The sequence below is a fragment of the Chiloscyllium plagiosum genome, chromosome 26 (assembly GCF_004010195.1).
Source record: "Chiloscyllium plagiosum isolate BGI_BamShark_2017 chromosome 26, ASM401019v2, whole genome shotgun sequence".
Classification (NCBI taxonomy): domain Eukaryota; kingdom Metazoa; phylum Chordata; class Chondrichthyes; order Orectolobiformes; family Hemiscylliidae; genus Chiloscyllium; species Chiloscyllium plagiosum.
The window spans coordinates 1477392-1493129 of record NC_057735.1 but is presented as its reverse complement, the minus strand read 5'-3'; the positions used below and the strand labels follow the sequence as shown (position 1 = coordinate 1493129).

The 15738-nt window shown below is 44.9% G+C and overlaps 1 protein-coding gene across 4 annotated transcripts in view; it reads left to right on the top strand.

Moving 5' to 3' along the window:
* Window positions 1-13473, top strand: part of LOC122563014 (transcription factor EB-like) — a 62087-nt gene extending 48614 nt beyond the window's left edge. For 3 of the 4 annotated variants that reach the window (XM_043716319.1, XM_043716318.1, XM_043716316.1), the window contains 4 exons: window positions 5930-5986; window positions 6814-6889; window positions 8383-8530; window positions 10637-13473. In XM_043716319.1, coding sequence (XP_043572254.1) covers window positions 5930-5986; window positions 6814-6889; window positions 8383-8530; window positions 10637-11047 — 692 coding nt within the window. In that variant the 3' untranslated portion in view covers window positions 11048-13473. The remainder of the gene's footprint in view (window positions 1-5929; window positions 5987-6813; window positions 6890-8382; window positions 8531-10636) is intronic. The other variant, XM_043716317.1, reaches the window with a different exon arrangement.
* The last annotated feature ends 2265 nt before the right edge of the window (window positions 13474-15738 follow it).

Genomic DNA, 15738 nt, shown 5'->3' with positions numbered 1-15738 from the left:
ACTTCCTTCCACCTATTGCATTTCCAACGCCCCTCCCCCAAGTCCCTCCTCCCTACCTTTTATCTTAGCCTGCTTGGCACACCCTCCTCTTTGCTGAAGAAGGGCTTATGCCCGAAACGTCGATTCTCCTGTTCCGTGGATGCTGCCTGACCTGCTGCACTTTTCCAGCAACACATTTTCAGCTGTGTCCTGGGAGTGTTTGATGGAATCTGAGTTTTTCTCAGTACAAACTGATGATAAAAACAATCCCAATGGAGAGGTATGTGTCCCTAATGCGCTACAATGAACAGTTAGCATCTTGACCTGTCATCATGAAGCTCCTGGTTTGTTATTTTAAAAAATCCCACCTCATTAGTCCTTCAATATCTTGAGGGAAGAAAATCTATGGTCTTTACCTGGTCTGGCCTACTTGGACAAATTGGGATTGTCAACAAATGCTGGCCATACCCAGATGTTGCAATCTATTCCTGTGATTGTTTTAATACTTTAATGGCCAAAGCCTACATTCTTTAATCCTAACTTATCCCCATTATCCATCAATCCCACCCACTCCTTTCCTCACCTTCTCTCCCAAATCTCCTGCCTGGGCAGGAAGGCCTTGATTGGTGGTGGAGCCCCTTCTCTCTCAGTTTTCTTCTGCATTCAACTGGATTTAAGTCCGAGAAACATTAACTGCGGCAGTTCAAACTTGTTATCGCCAAATAAATCCAGCCCAATTTCTTCAACCTCTCACTGCAATAAATGGGACCATTCTGGTTACATCACTGCAATAGTGGGACCTGAGGTTCTCATTGGCCCTGATCATAAAACCATAGGGCATAGAAGGAGGCCATCCAGTCCTGTGCCTGTACTGTCTGTTTGAAAGTTTCATTAAATTATTTTCACTATGCTCACGAATAACTTGGCTTCTTTTTGAAAGTTTATTCAATCATAGAATGTGGATGTCGCTGGTTGAGTCAGTATGTATTGCCTGTCCCTAGTTGCCCCTTGAGAAGGTGGGGGTGAACTGCCTTCTTGAACACGCTGCAGTCCATGTGCTGTGGGTAGACCCACAATGCCCTTAGGGAGGGAATTCCAGGATTTTGACCCAGTCACCCTGAAGGAACGCTGATATATTTCCAAGTCAGGAAGTGGCTTAGAGGGGAACTGTACCCGGTGCAAGTTCCTCTCCTAACAGAGGCACCCCTCCATTGGGGACGGTTGCTGGCTCTATCCTCTTTAAGTGTAGGAAGCCTCATGGCACACGGCCTGCTCACTCCAGTGTGGTCAAGGAAATCCACGTCCCGGTCTAACTAGCAGAGTCTCTGGTAGTTAACGATCTATGGTTTATTGCATGTTAACTAGTTACAGGTGAGACTGATGTTACAGAGGAGGAGCTGGATGGTGGGTCTCACTGCTCTGTCCAAATGTCCATCTGATATCACCTCAATGGGTGATGCTTAAGGCAATCCTCAGTATTAACCCTTTCAGAACCTTACACCTTTATATAACATCTATCATCACAGATAACATAATTAAATGAATTTTTGTGAGACCAGCTTAGTGCTGTGGGTAGACTGTGTTCACCCCAAGTCTTCTGTCCTTTTTACTGAAATTAATTTTAAGTCTGCTCCCCCGATGCAGTGAATTCCTTTGTACACTCCTTCCTGGAATCTGAGAACTCTCTGCCACCTCACTTCTCTCTCTGTTGAAAATTAAGCAATGCTGCACCCCACCCTTTCTCCCCCGCCCCCTCTGTGGATTGGCTGGCTACTGTTAGCTGGCCCTCCAGAATGATTCAGCAAGAGACAGGATTTGCTGGTCTTATTATTGATACCCAGCTCTTGCACTCAATGCTACGATGCAGGATAGAGCAGTCCTTGCCCCGGACACTGAGAACACTAGGTCACCATGTCTGTGTCTAACCCTACCCCGAACCTTACCACATACTTCTGGAGTTTCCTGATGCTGCTTCTATCAATATTTGGCCACAGCTCCTGCTCAGCCTGTCACATTGACCAGAAACATCCAACCTGTAAATGTAATGTGAAATGGTTAGGTTCGGAGGCTGAGGGGTGACCTCATAGAGGTTTATAAAATCATGAAGGGCATGGATAGTGTGAATAGACAAGGTCTTTACCCTGGGGTGGGGGAGTCCAAAACTAGACGGCATAAGTTTAAGGTGAGAGGGGAAAGATATAAAAGAGACCTACGGGGCAACTTGTTCACACAGAGTGTGGTATGTGTGTGGAATGAGTTGCCAGAGAGAAGTGGTACAAGAGGCTGGTACAATTACAACATTTAAAAAGCATTTGGATGGGTTTATGAATAGGAAGGGTTTAGAAGCATATGGGTCTGATGCTGGCAAATGGAACTAGATTAATTGGGATATCTGGTTGGCATGAACAAGTTGGACCCAAGGGTCTGTTTCTGTGCTGTACATCTCTATGACTCCTTTTACTCTTGCCGTTTACTGTTCATTTCTGACTTTGCCCTCAATATATACTCTTACCTCTCACTCTCCTCTCTTAGTGAGAAGAAAATGGGATTAAATCCCATACCATGGAAGTTCTCCCCTCTGTTCTGGCTAATGTTTATTCCTCAGTTACCATCATATAAATATATTATCTGGTCATTAATGTGAACTGAAATGATTGAAGAAAGCAGCTCATTAACTGCCTCCTTCAGGCCAAGTGGGGATGAGCGATAAAGGCTGGTCTGGCCAGGGAACTCCACTGTGCTTGAATGAATAAAACAGTACACATTACAAATATTTTATTTGTTTTATTGAACTCTCTGTGACTGTGAAAGGGGCAGAATTGCAAATGAATTTTTTTCTTTAATTGGGCCTCCTGTGTAAATAAAAATCACCCATTTCTTACATGGGACACCTTCCAATGATTTTCAGCCCTTGCTGTCTGTCCCCTCTATTCCTCCTCACTGCCCCCACTCACTCTGTACTCCCCGTCCCCATTCCCACCCTCTCCGTATTCCCCTGGCCGAACCTCCCACTCCGTACCCCACTATATGCAAACGTTGGGAGATTATTTAAGTGTATTCTCCCATGTTTTTGGAAATAATGTGCATTCCAGTTGGTTGCCCCTCTAGAAAGAAACTGCGCGCTTTCCAACCTTGCTGACCTCCAATGACCTCCTTCATTTTAAAAGGATCTATGTTGCTGTAGAACCCTTCAGATAACATGCTGGTCCCTTGACCCGAACCAACAAACACATGTGTCCCTTGCAGATTAAGGACTCACCGTGATCCCTAGATGCCAGCTTTCTCTCAACTTGGGTCACGCTGGTTTGAAGAAAGCTTACAGGATGTCGAGAGCAAAGGGAGACTTGACTGGACCCTGTTTCCCAGTTGCATAAATTGGTGACTCTTATCCACACATCCGTAGGTTTCTGCCTGTGACGGACTCATGAAGGTCCCTCATATCTCCTGGAATTATTGTTATATCTCCCAGATACTGCTTGGCGTGAGATAAGGGAAGAAAAGAAATCTCAAAGGAGCAGGAGAATTTTTTTTAAACAGAAAAACTTTGTTTATTAATTATAAGAATGTTGGAGACGTATGGGCGATTGGAGGGTCATGTGTTTGATCTGAGCTATTTTCAGGCTTGATTATTGGTTAAAGGCCGACACACAGAGCCTTATTGTTTTTCTGCCATTGAACCAGGTGTGAATCTTTCAGTCACTAAGTACCTGTCCTTCTGTAAATCTCCGAAAACCATCCAGCCTGACATCTTCTGCAGAGCCCTCCCAATCTCTCACTTCCAAACTTACCAGTCTGCCTTTGATTCTCCCTGTGTGCTTCAATTTAAAAAAAAAGGCCTCCATTTCTCACTTCCCTCTCCTCCATCTGTCCCACTGAGTGAGCAGAACGCAGTAAATAAAGGTTGGATCTTGATGAGGGGATTTCCCTGACCCAGTTCCATGGAGGTCATGGCCACATGGAGGCTGAGAGGTTTAGAAATCACTTGATTTAAATCATTTGAGCACGTGGCAGCAGCCGTCCGGCACAGGGGAACAGAAAGTATTCTCCTGACAGACTTTCCTTCTCCTTTGCATACAGTCTTAGGAACCTGTGATGACGAAGCAGGCCATTCAGCCCATCGGTCCTGTCTATTCATTAAGGTTATGGCCGATTGGTTTGTGTTTAGAATTCCATAAAAATCTAACTGTCTCTACCTTAAAAATATTTAATGATCTCACCTTCACTCCATCTCAGACACAGAGTTCCAAAGCTTACTCACTCAAAGACATTTACAGGCCATTCATCCCATCATGTCCCTGCGTATTACCAAAATTCGGACTGAGCTATTCCCATTTTCCAGCCTTCAGACCATAGCCCTGGAGGCTTTGGTAATACAAGTTAGAATCTAACTCCTGTTTCTGTGTTAGTCTCTGACTCAGTCATTCTTTCAGGCAGTGAGTTTGAGACTCTGACTGCTGTCTGGGTTAGAAACATTCTTGTCAACTCTCCTCTGAGCCTCTGCCTCTTACCTTCAATCTATGCCCTCTGGTTATTGACATCTCTGCTATTGGAAACGTTGCCTTCCTATCCACTTCATGATTTTATCCAGCTCCATCAGTCGCCTCTCTACGTTCAGCACTCTAAAGAAAACAACTCCAGCCTGTCCAATATCTCCTCATAGCTCAGACCCTATAGCCCAGGCAACATCCTTGTTCATCTCCTCTGCACCCTGTCTAGGGCAATCACATCCTCCTTAGGATCTGGTGACGGGAGTGCATACAGTACTCCACTCTGGCTGAACCAGTATTTTATACGTTTCCAGCATAACCTCCCCGCTCTTGTATACAATGCCTTGACTAATAAAGGTGACTATTCCATTGCCTTTTGTAACCTCCATATCTAGCTGCGCTGCTACTTTCAGGGATCTGTGGATACCCACACCCCGGTCCCTTTGATCTTCGGTATTTCGGGGGTGCTATTCACAGGTTGCCTTGTTAGCCCTCCCCGATTGCATTGCCTCTCACTCTTCTGAGTTGAATTCCATTTTCCACTGCTGTGTCCATCAGACCAATGATACCCTCCTGCAGTTTATGGCTATCTGTAACATCCGTGAAACCTGTGAATTTCTCATTTAAATCCAAGTTGTTAATGTACACCACAAACAGCAAGGACCTCAGCACTGAGCCCTGTGGAACCCCAATGGAAACAGACTCCCAGTCACAGAAACATTCCTCTGTGATCACTCTCTGTTTCCTGCCTCTCAGCCAGTTTTTAATCCAACATGTCACTTTGTCTTGGATTCCATGAATTTTTACTTTCTGGACCAGTCTGCTGTTAGGGTCCTTGGCAAAAGCTTTGCTAAAGTCCACATCCAATTCCAAGACCACATCACTTCCCTCATCAACACTTTTGGTTCCCTCCTCAAAAATATTTTCAATCAAATTTGTCCAACATGACCTTCCCTTAACAGACCTATATTGACAGTCCCTGATCAATCTCAAGAACAAATGGATTCTCCCTTACATTTCTCTCTAACGTCCCTATCCAGAATTTGTGCAACCTTCTGGAAAAAAAACTGCACATCTTTATCCCCTAATCTTTAATTCCGTGCCTCCAGCCCCCAGTTCTGGACACACCCATAAGAATAAACATCCTTTCTATGTCCACCTTGTCAAAGCCCCTCCAGATCAGATCCATTTCAATCAAGTCCCCCTCCCCCTCACTTTGCTAAACTGCAGTGGGAGCCAGCCCAGTCTGTCCAACCATTCCTCATCAGACAGCCCACTCATTCCAGAAATCAAACCAGTAAACCTCCTCTGGACCATCTCCAATATTATAAGAGGTTTTGGCTGAGTACCTCATTTCAGAATAGTTTGACCCCAGGTTTCACTGCAAGACTGGTTGAGACTGCTCCGAGGAGCTTTGCTATCGTGTGTGGCATTATTGTGATCGGTTGTCTGTTCTTGGCTAGATGCAGAAGCACGGGCCTTGGCTAAGGAGCGACAGAAGAAAGATAATCACAACCTGAGTGAGTGATGTTCCTTCAACTCCTCCCTTGGGGAGGGGGGAAGAGTGTACGCAGTCTGAATCTGTGAGGTTGATTTTAACCTGCACCCGATTGAAATGGTGTATGGGTGGAAAGGGTTCATTTTGGCTGTGCCCAGCTGTGGGATCGAGACTGGTGTTCTCAACCTGCGGGCATTTTATCGTCATCATGTTCAAAGCTAGGCAAGGCTTCCACTGAAAGGACCCTGGGCCCTGGCTGAGATACTTGTAACTTGCTGCTGTAGTGGGGGGAGGGTGAGGAGGCATGCAGAACAGGCTGAGGTGAGCATCACTGGCTTTAGGTTTTTGGATGATTTGGGCTGTTGGGATGTCAGTCAGTCTATTCCTCAGCCTGACCACATTGGTCATACTGACCATAACCCTCTTTACACTGCTGTCATTTCAGAAGCACATCCTCCCTCCAAGCCACTCCTCTTTGGTTGGGAGCTGTTCCCATCTCCTCCAGCCAAATTCCCACCCCACTCGGAGCTCTGCCAAACATTGAGTTATTCCTAGAGCCCCCATCTGGCTTCAGGTGAGACCCTGTGTGTTAACAGGATTGTTAGCGAGAGCAATAGGAGACATTTCCTATGACCAAGGGGATTGCTCCTTCCTGCAGACTCCTAGCTGGGACATAGTGGCTGTAACAAAAAAGCATTGTCCACCTCTTTATCTCTCTACTGCTCCGGAGCTCTCTTGCCTGTGTTCCAGGGATAGATATAGATTGCCAGTTTGACCATTATTTTGAAAATAATCTGTATTATTGTTTTGTTTTCTTTACATTCGTTTTGGCTTTGATTTTCTTCCAAGTTGAACGCAGGCGAAGGTTTAACATCAATGATCGAATAAAAGAGTTGGGAATGCTAATCCCCAAATCCAACGATCTGTGAGTAAATCCTTAAATCTTCTATCATTCATTTTCAATGGCCAGCCAATGGAGGGATTTAAAAATAAGGAGGAAAAATGTCAGGCCAGCCCTGCTTCAATGGGGACCCGTGGAGATCACCTAGCACAGGGCTGAAGGGATGGGACTTGCTGTGGTTTCAGATATGGACAGCAAGGTTTGGGAGGTGATGGCTTTGTGGTATTATCAATCCAGAGAGCTTGGAAATTTTCTGGGGCACAGGTTTGAATTATACCACAGATGGTGGAATTCAAATTCAATAAATAAAAATTTGGAATTAAGAGTCTAAGGATGACCATTGGCAATTGTTAGGAAAATCCCATCTGGTTCCTCTTTAGGGATTGAAACTGCTCTCCTTAGGTTACATGTGACTCCAGACTTACAGCAATATGGTCGACTCTCACCTGCCCTCTGGGCAATTTAGGATGGGCAATAAATGCTAGTCTAGCCAGCAACACCTACATCCTAAGAATGAGTAAAAGAAAACCTTACAGTGGGCTAGAGAGCAATTGCTGAGCCAAGAGTGGAATCCGCTCTTTCAGATTTTTGTGATGGTGTGATTTGGAAGTTCATCGCAGTCTCAAGTATAACACCACAGTTACAAACAGTATGGCATCATCTCAGGATGGATTGGGAACGAGGGACCAGCATTTCAAGCAGGGACCAAAAATATTGGCTTCAGTCTTTGCAATATTTAATCAGAGTAAGTTTGTGCTCATCGAGGGTATCAGAGGAACAGCTGAGATTTTAACCAGAACAGAGGGGTAAAGAGAGGTGCCACAGAGAGAGAGAGAGAGAGAGAGCTGGAGCTTGCGAGTGACTGTGAACACTAACACTGTGCTTTCTGATGATGTCTGATATCTCGGGAAGCAGTGAGAGCAAGGTCAAACTCCCGCGTGACCTATTTCACATGTCCCCAGTTTGTGGGTGAAGGAGTTCAATCCACACACTTATTACTTTCCTGACTTTGAGATTCAGTCTGTACCCTCTATAAACCCTCCCCACTGCACCCAGTTACAGGGTCTGTGACGATGGTAAGAACACTGTTCAGGTTCAGTTATCTGAATTTATTTATTTATTTATTATTTCCTCGGATCTGGGGGCTCAGACAAAGTTAATATTGCCCTTCCCTAATTACCCTTTACCTGTTTGGATTGGTCACTTCAGGGGAAGCTTGAGTCAGTCACATTACTGTGGGCCTGGCATTCACTGCGGGACATGAGTGAATATCTGGAGATCTCCATGGGAATGAGGTGAAATTTGAAATTCATTAGTAGCATCTGGATCTAGGCCAAAGGAAAGGTGACTGTCTCTGACTGAGACATACGCTATGGCACTGCTACATGCCCTGTTTTGCTCATTCACACTTAGAGCTACAGTATCCCCTGGTGATTGTCAGGGGTCTGTTAAATGGTTGTGACACAGTTGATTTCTAGCTTTTAACTTTGCTCAGTGCCCACTCTGTGCTGTTGCAGTGACGTTCGCTGGAATAAGGGAACGATATTGAAAGCTTCTGTGGAGTACATCAAAAGGCTCCAGAAGGAGCAGCAAAGAACCAGGGAGATGGAGGGTCAATCGAAGAGGCTGGAGATGACCAACAGCCACCTCCGCTTTCGCATTCAGGTGAGAAAAGCTGCTGTTGCACAAACTACTGGGTTATCATTCACAATAAGCAATAGACACTCAGCTGAGGCAAAGTATGTGGCAGTGTCTCCTCTAGCTCAGAGAGATGTTCATTTAAATCCCAGTCCCTGGACCACTTCCAAGACGGTGCTGAGGGAGTTTTGATAGAATCTCTACAGTGTGGAAACAGGCCCTTCTGTCCAATAAGTCCACACCGACCCTCCGAAGTGTAACCCACCCAGACTCTATTACTCAACATTTTACCCCTAACTAATGCCCCTAACCTACACATTTCTGAACACAATGGGCAATTTATCATGGCAAATTCACCCTAACCTACACATGTTTGGACTGTGGGAGGAAACTGGAACAGCCAGAGGAAACCCACGCAGTCACAGGGAGAATGTGTAAACTCCACACAGACAGTTGCCCGAGGCTGGAATCGAACCTGGTGCTAACCACTGAACCACAGTGCCACCCTGTGTCGCACTGTTGGAGGGTTGGTGCTGAGGGAATGCCGCAACGTCAATGCTGAGGGCGTGCCGCACTGTCGGAGGGTCAGTGCTGAGGGAGTGCCGCACTGTCGGAGGGTCAGTGCTGAGGGAGTGCCGCACTGTCAGAGGGTCAGTGCTAAGGGAGTGGGCACTGTCAGAGGGTCAGTGCTGAGGGAGCGCCGCACTGTTGGAGGGTCAGTGCTGAGGGAGTGCTGTAGATTCCACATTTTAAAATTTAATTTAAATTCCAATACCTGCCATGTTGAGATTTGAAGCCATGACTTCTGCCTGTTAGGTGAGATCTCTGGATTACGCATTGTGCCTCACTGGCAGACTGTGCTGGAAATCAAGCCTCGTCATAAAAGGCACAGAAATTCAAGGTTTTATTACAGTACCCAATCCCTAATTTACTCAGCTAACAGATTCAAGTCAGCAGAAGAAAATGGGCCAGGTTTCTGTCCTTAACAAGAACCAGTACCTATTATAAATCAGTCGATTCTAGGTACAAGTAAACATCTGTGAACTGTCGACATAAAACTCTCCTTTTAAAATTCCCTACAAATGCACAGAGCCAAATACAGACACAAAAAAGCTGGTATCATGGGTGGAGTGCAATAAAGGCTTGTGAAACAGTTCAATGGCACTTCTCCTAGTGATCCAATGGCATGTTCCTTATGTTTCTGAAATACCTCAGTTCTCTGATTCTTTCCTTCAGGTCCTTTCACATCTACACAGGAGGCCCAGAACAACTGGTTCACAAATTATTAAGTCCATAACTTATTGGTTAAAAGTGACAACTTGCAGCAACACTTGAAGAGAATAAACTCTTAAGTTTCAGGTGCTTTAACTGGAGAGAGGGGTCTCTTCCTTTTTCCTCATGCTGACAGTTTTGTCCATTGCTTGAACAGAGCAACAGTGTAAACACGACTTACAATGAGTTTCATAACTTGCTTTTCATACACATCTGAATCCTTTCTCAGTTCTTTGTTATTAAACGGTTCAAATTCCAAATTTTCCAAATTCAGTCCACAATCAAAATAAAACAAAACAAAAAGATACAGTCTCTGCACAGTGATTTTATCGGCACATGCTATATCCTCAGAATAGCAAGGACAATAAAGCAATATCGTCATTGGCTGTTAAACAAACACTTCAGCATGTCCTGAAATCACATAGAGATCATTTTTATTCATTCATGAGACAAGGGCATTGCCGGCCAAGTCAGCATTTATTGCCCATCACCAATTGCCCAGAGGGCAGTTAAGAGTCAACCCCATTGCTGTGGGTCTGGAGTCACGTGTAGGCCAGACCAGGTAAGGATGGCAGTTTCCTTCCCTAAAGGACATTAGTGACCCAGATGGATTTTTTTGATGATGGTTTTATGGTCATCAATAGATTGTTAATTCCAGATTTTATTTTTATTGAATTCAAATTCCACCATCTACTGTGGTGGGATTTCAACCCAGGTCCTTAGAGCACTAGCTGAGTTTTTCGACTTTAATAGTCTATCGATAGTACCACTAGACCAAGCCCTTCCATCTACAGAGATGAGAATGATGTAATTTTAAAACAATTGTGATGACATGTATTTTGTTTGCCTGATCACACACAGGAACTGGAGATGCAAGCACAGGCCCATGGACTATCCACCGCCTCCCCCTCGGGGTTAAACACATCAGAGCTCACCGGCTGCTCCTCCATCAAACCTGAACAGAATGTCATGGACATGTTTCAACACCAGCAGCACCAACATCTGCAGCCTCCCCAAAGCCAAGTGGACTTTCCTCAGGCCCTCGACTTCTGTGACAGCTCGCTGGGTTTCACTGACCCCATGAACCAATTCACTGACCTCTCCTTCAGCATTCCCACCAAAAAGGAATACCAGCTGGATGAGATGCTGATGATGGACGATGCAGTTTCTCCCTTGGGGAGGGACCCCTTGCTGTCCTCGGGGTCACCAGAGGCATCGAAAGCCAGCAGCCGAAGGAGCAGTATTAGCATAGATGATGCTGATATTCTGTGACACACTCACACTCAGAGACACACACGCACACATACACAGACACACTCACTCTCACAGACACAGTCACATACACACAGACACTCTCACACGCGCACCCACTCACTAACACACAGACACGCTGATACAGTATAAACTATTGGTTAGGGCTCAACCTTTTAAGGTTTGGAAATAATGCCTTGAGCTTCAACTGAATTTGAAGAATGTGTCAAACGTTCCTCTTTCTTTCTACTGGATTCTGAGTTTGAAGATTTTCATATTGTCAAGTCATTTTGCAGACCATATTTTACAGTGACTTAGTGCGACTGGCTTTCCCTCTGTCTGTCCTGTTTGTATTGTGACCCTGGGGCCTGTTTACTGATGATTCCTCAACCCAGCACTTCCAAAGGAGGGGAGCATTGCCACAGCCAGGGTGCGCTCTCTCTCTCACTCTCTTTCTCTCTCTCTCTCTCTCACGCTCTCTCTCTCTCTCTCAGGTAGACCTAGGCTATCCTCTTTCTAAGAGATACCTTGGCCTCAGGCACCGTTTGTGTCTTTAAAAAAATCCCCAGTGAGTTCAGTGAAATATCTGTGGGGTTTCTGTGGGATGGTCAGTACCCACATAACATTTCAACATTTGATTTTCAAAAACATCACAGAATTGTTTAAATATACAATGTCCCCCAGTGGTTTGTTGAGTTGCTGTTGATCTTGGGGTTGTCACTGAGCTGTGCTGACGAGCAGGTTTTGGACAAGTCCTTTGCCTGCATTGATTTAGCTGGGCCAAGGAGACAGTGGTACTCAATACCTCTGATGCAGAAACAGAAAGCTCTTGTCTCTGTTAATTACCCTTTGATACCTGTGGGTCCCAGTATTTAGGAAATTGGGTTCTGGCTCATGTATCCTCTCCTATCACCTTAATGCCAGATCTCTGGGTTAGACACCTCACAAAGAGTTAATGGTTACTCTTGTCAGAGAGCCACAGAATTGTTACTGCACAGGTGGACGCCATTCGGCCTGTTGTGCATGTACTGGTTCTGTTACCCAGTGCTGACCTCCAGCCTTTTCCTCATCTCCCTGAACACTATTTCTGCCCAAATCACCATTGAATGCTCTTTTGACTGCCTCAATTGAACCTGCCTCCGCCACATGTCTACGCCTTGTGTCCCAGACTCTAACTACTGTATCTGTTAGTTGCTTCAAAAGGGAAAAGGTGAGAATTGAAAGTTTCTGGGCTGCCTTTCTGTGATGCTGACCCTGTGGATTGCTGTCAGGCCGATATGCCATCAGAAATGGTGTGAGTGTGGTCTGGGGCTGTTGGTTGAGTATTAACTTGTCAGGAAATGTTGGGTTTTGTAGTTTTCGATTGTTCTCTGGTACTTTAACTTAAATTCAGAGATGGAAGCGCAGCCATCTGTGAGGAGCAAGGGGCTCCTATCTCACTGGCACAGTTTCATTTGGATGACCCGAACAATCTGTGCACAGTTTTAATTGTAGACCAAACTGATTCCTGCAGCAACTCCAATCAGTAAGACTTCTGGACAGATGAGGCTTGAGGAAGTGATAAACACATTTCACCAGGCAAGGAGCTTTAGAGAAGACGAACAGGATGTATACTGACCAACACAGGGAGGGCACCAGCTTTTCCCTGCAGTTAATCAACCCCTTCCCCTTTCAAACATTACCCTGTTTCATTGCCCATTCACACAGATCATTACAGCTCACTGTATCGAGCCATTCTGCTTCTCCCCCTCTGGCATTTTACCAATTGCCTTTGGTTTGTAACCCTCTGTTTACTGCTATTGGAAACAGTTTTTTTTTATCCATTCTATCACAACTCTTGATGACTTTGTGCACTTTTATTGAGTCACCACATAATCCTCTCTGCTCTTGGAGAACAAACCTAGTTTGTTCAGTCTCTACTGGGAAGAGAAATTCCTTATCCCCAATTGTCCCTCATTCCCCAGAACATCCTTTCTTCAAGAGGACTTTCCAAATCCATGATCATGTCCATCAGGAAGGATAAGGACAACAGATACATGGCAACACCACCAGCTGCAAGTCCAGTCTAAGTCACTCACCATCCTAACTTGGAAATATATCCCCATTCCTTCAGTGTTGCTGGGTCAAAATCTTCAAATGTCCTGACTTATGGAACTGTTGCTATTTTTTTTGCCACGGGGATTACAATGGTTTAAGACAATAGCTCCCCATGATCTTCCCTAGGGCAAATTAAGATGGACAGTATCTTCTGCCCTTGTCTCAATGGTGGCATCCCCGGGACAAATGAAAACATTAATAGAACTCCTCTAACTTTCTCCAAGACCCCTTGACTTCATGCCCAAAGTATGGTGCCCCATGTTGGACACAATATCTCTGGGCAGAAGTGGGTACTGCCGATGTTGGAGATTGGAGTCAAGATTAGAGTGGTGCTGGAAAAGCGCGGCAGGTCAGGCAGCATCTGAGGCACAGGAAAATCAACAGGAATTCCTGATGAAGGGCTTTTGCCCAAAATGTTGATTTTCCTGCGTATCTGATGCTGCCTGACCTGCCGCTTTTTTCCAGCACCACTCTAATCTTGACAACACCTCTGAGGCCTAAATAGTGTTTTACAATTTTTTAAGCTTTCTGATCTCCTAGACTTTACTGATTAAAGTTTTTATAAACTGCTCGAGTCTCACAAGTTAACAATCTCTGGGAAGTTTGATGAAACAAACCTTGTGTCTTTCTAATACTGGCTATGGAACATTCTGTTTTACAGCAATTACACCAGTTTATATCAATTGTACATGAGTATGGGAGAGTCTGAGTGTGTGTTTGTGTACATGGCTTGCATATGGGTTTATGTGCAAATGTACACAATTCTAAAGCAATAATGTCATCTGGCATATCATCGTCAAACATTGATCAAATCTTGATTTAATAATAGGCTCTATTTCAGGTCTTTCACCAGAGCCTGTGCAGGGGTCAGCTTCCCATTGGGGGTATGGAATTGACAGGAAATTCTATTGTGATCCTTGTGTCCTCGATCCCATGAGCAAGACTCATGGAATTTTGTTTTATTTGTTAATGGGATGTGGATATCACTGGCTGGGCCCGGATTTATTGCCTGTCCCTAATTTCCCTTGAGAAGATGGTGGTGAACTGTCTTTTTGAACTGCTGTAGGCCATGGGTTGACCCACAATGACCTTAGGGAAGGAATTTCAGGATTTTGACCCATCGACACTGAAGGAACAGTGAAAACTGCAGAACTCTTAGCCTCTGATCTCTTTTCCAGTATTTATATGGCTGGTCCAGTTCAATTCCTAGTTGTGATATCCCCAGAATGTTGATGGTAGGGGATTCAGGGATGGTAATGTCATTGAATGTCAAGGGGCAAACATTAGAATATCTTTTCTTAAATATAGTCATGACCTGGCACTTGTGTGACATTAATATTACTTGCTACTTGTCAGCCTACAATATTGTCCAAGTCTTGCTGCATTTGGACACAGGCTTCAGTATCTGGGGCTGTCAATGTGCAATCAATGGTGAACATCCCCCACCTCTGACCTTATGCTGGAGGGAAGATCATTGATGAAGCAGCTGAAGATGATTGGACACTATCCCGAGAAACTCCTGCAGAGATGTCCTGAAGCTGAGATGACTCACCTCCAACAACCACAACCATATTCCTATGTTCCAGGTGTGATTCCAAACAGCAGAGAGTTTGCCCTCTGATACCGACTGATGCCAGTTTTGTTAGGGCTCACACTGGGTTAAGTGTGGCCTTGATGTCAAGGACAGTCACTCTCAACATATCCCTGTGTTTTGTCCAAAGGTGCAATGAGTTCAGGAGTCTGAGTGGGCCTGCAGAAACCAAACTAGAACAGGGTCATGTTACGGATACAGAGTACATCTTCAGTACTGATGCTGGAATGTTGTCAGGCCCATCATCTTTGCAGTATCCAATGGCTTCACCTATTGCTTGATATCAAACTGAGTAAATCGAATTGGCTGGGGACTTCTGGAGGGGACCAAGATGGATCACCCACTCAGCATCTCTGACTGAGGATGGATGCAAATACTACCTTTTGCCCTGTTGTGCTTGGCTTCCCTTGAATTGAAGACAGGGATATTTGTGGAGTCGCCGCCTCCAGCGAGGTGTTTAATTGTCCACCACCATTCCCGACTGGATGTAAATATACTGAACCCTCTAACAGTAAGAAGTCTCAGGATGTGAGCATTGTGACTACATGGTGTACCTGAGGACTGGGATTGGTTAAACATCACAAATGCTCCCAGAGTCCAAGGATCCAACAGCAGTGTCACAGGGTCTTAGCCAGTTTAACAAAAGCAGAACTTTGTAAAGTGTTTGAAATGGAATAGTCTTCGCAGGTGAATGGTTAAGAACACGGATTACTTTTCCAATGCAAACTGGAAGTGAATAAGTTACAGTTAAGAATACAGGTTCAAATTAATGGTTAGAAACCCATGTGGATTGTGGTTGGCATGGATGAGTTGGGTCAAAGGGTCTGTTTCCTGTATGAATGTAAGTAGTTTGTAAAATTATTGCTAAAGGTTGTGGATTAGCTTGCTGTATTCCTCTAAGGGCAACGATCAATTACCTAAGTTTGAGACATAGAATCAGCATCAGCATCAATCCCTTGAGTTTCTGATGGCTCTTTGAAGGAGTTCTTCAATTAGTTCCATCCCCATACTCGTACCTCAAAGC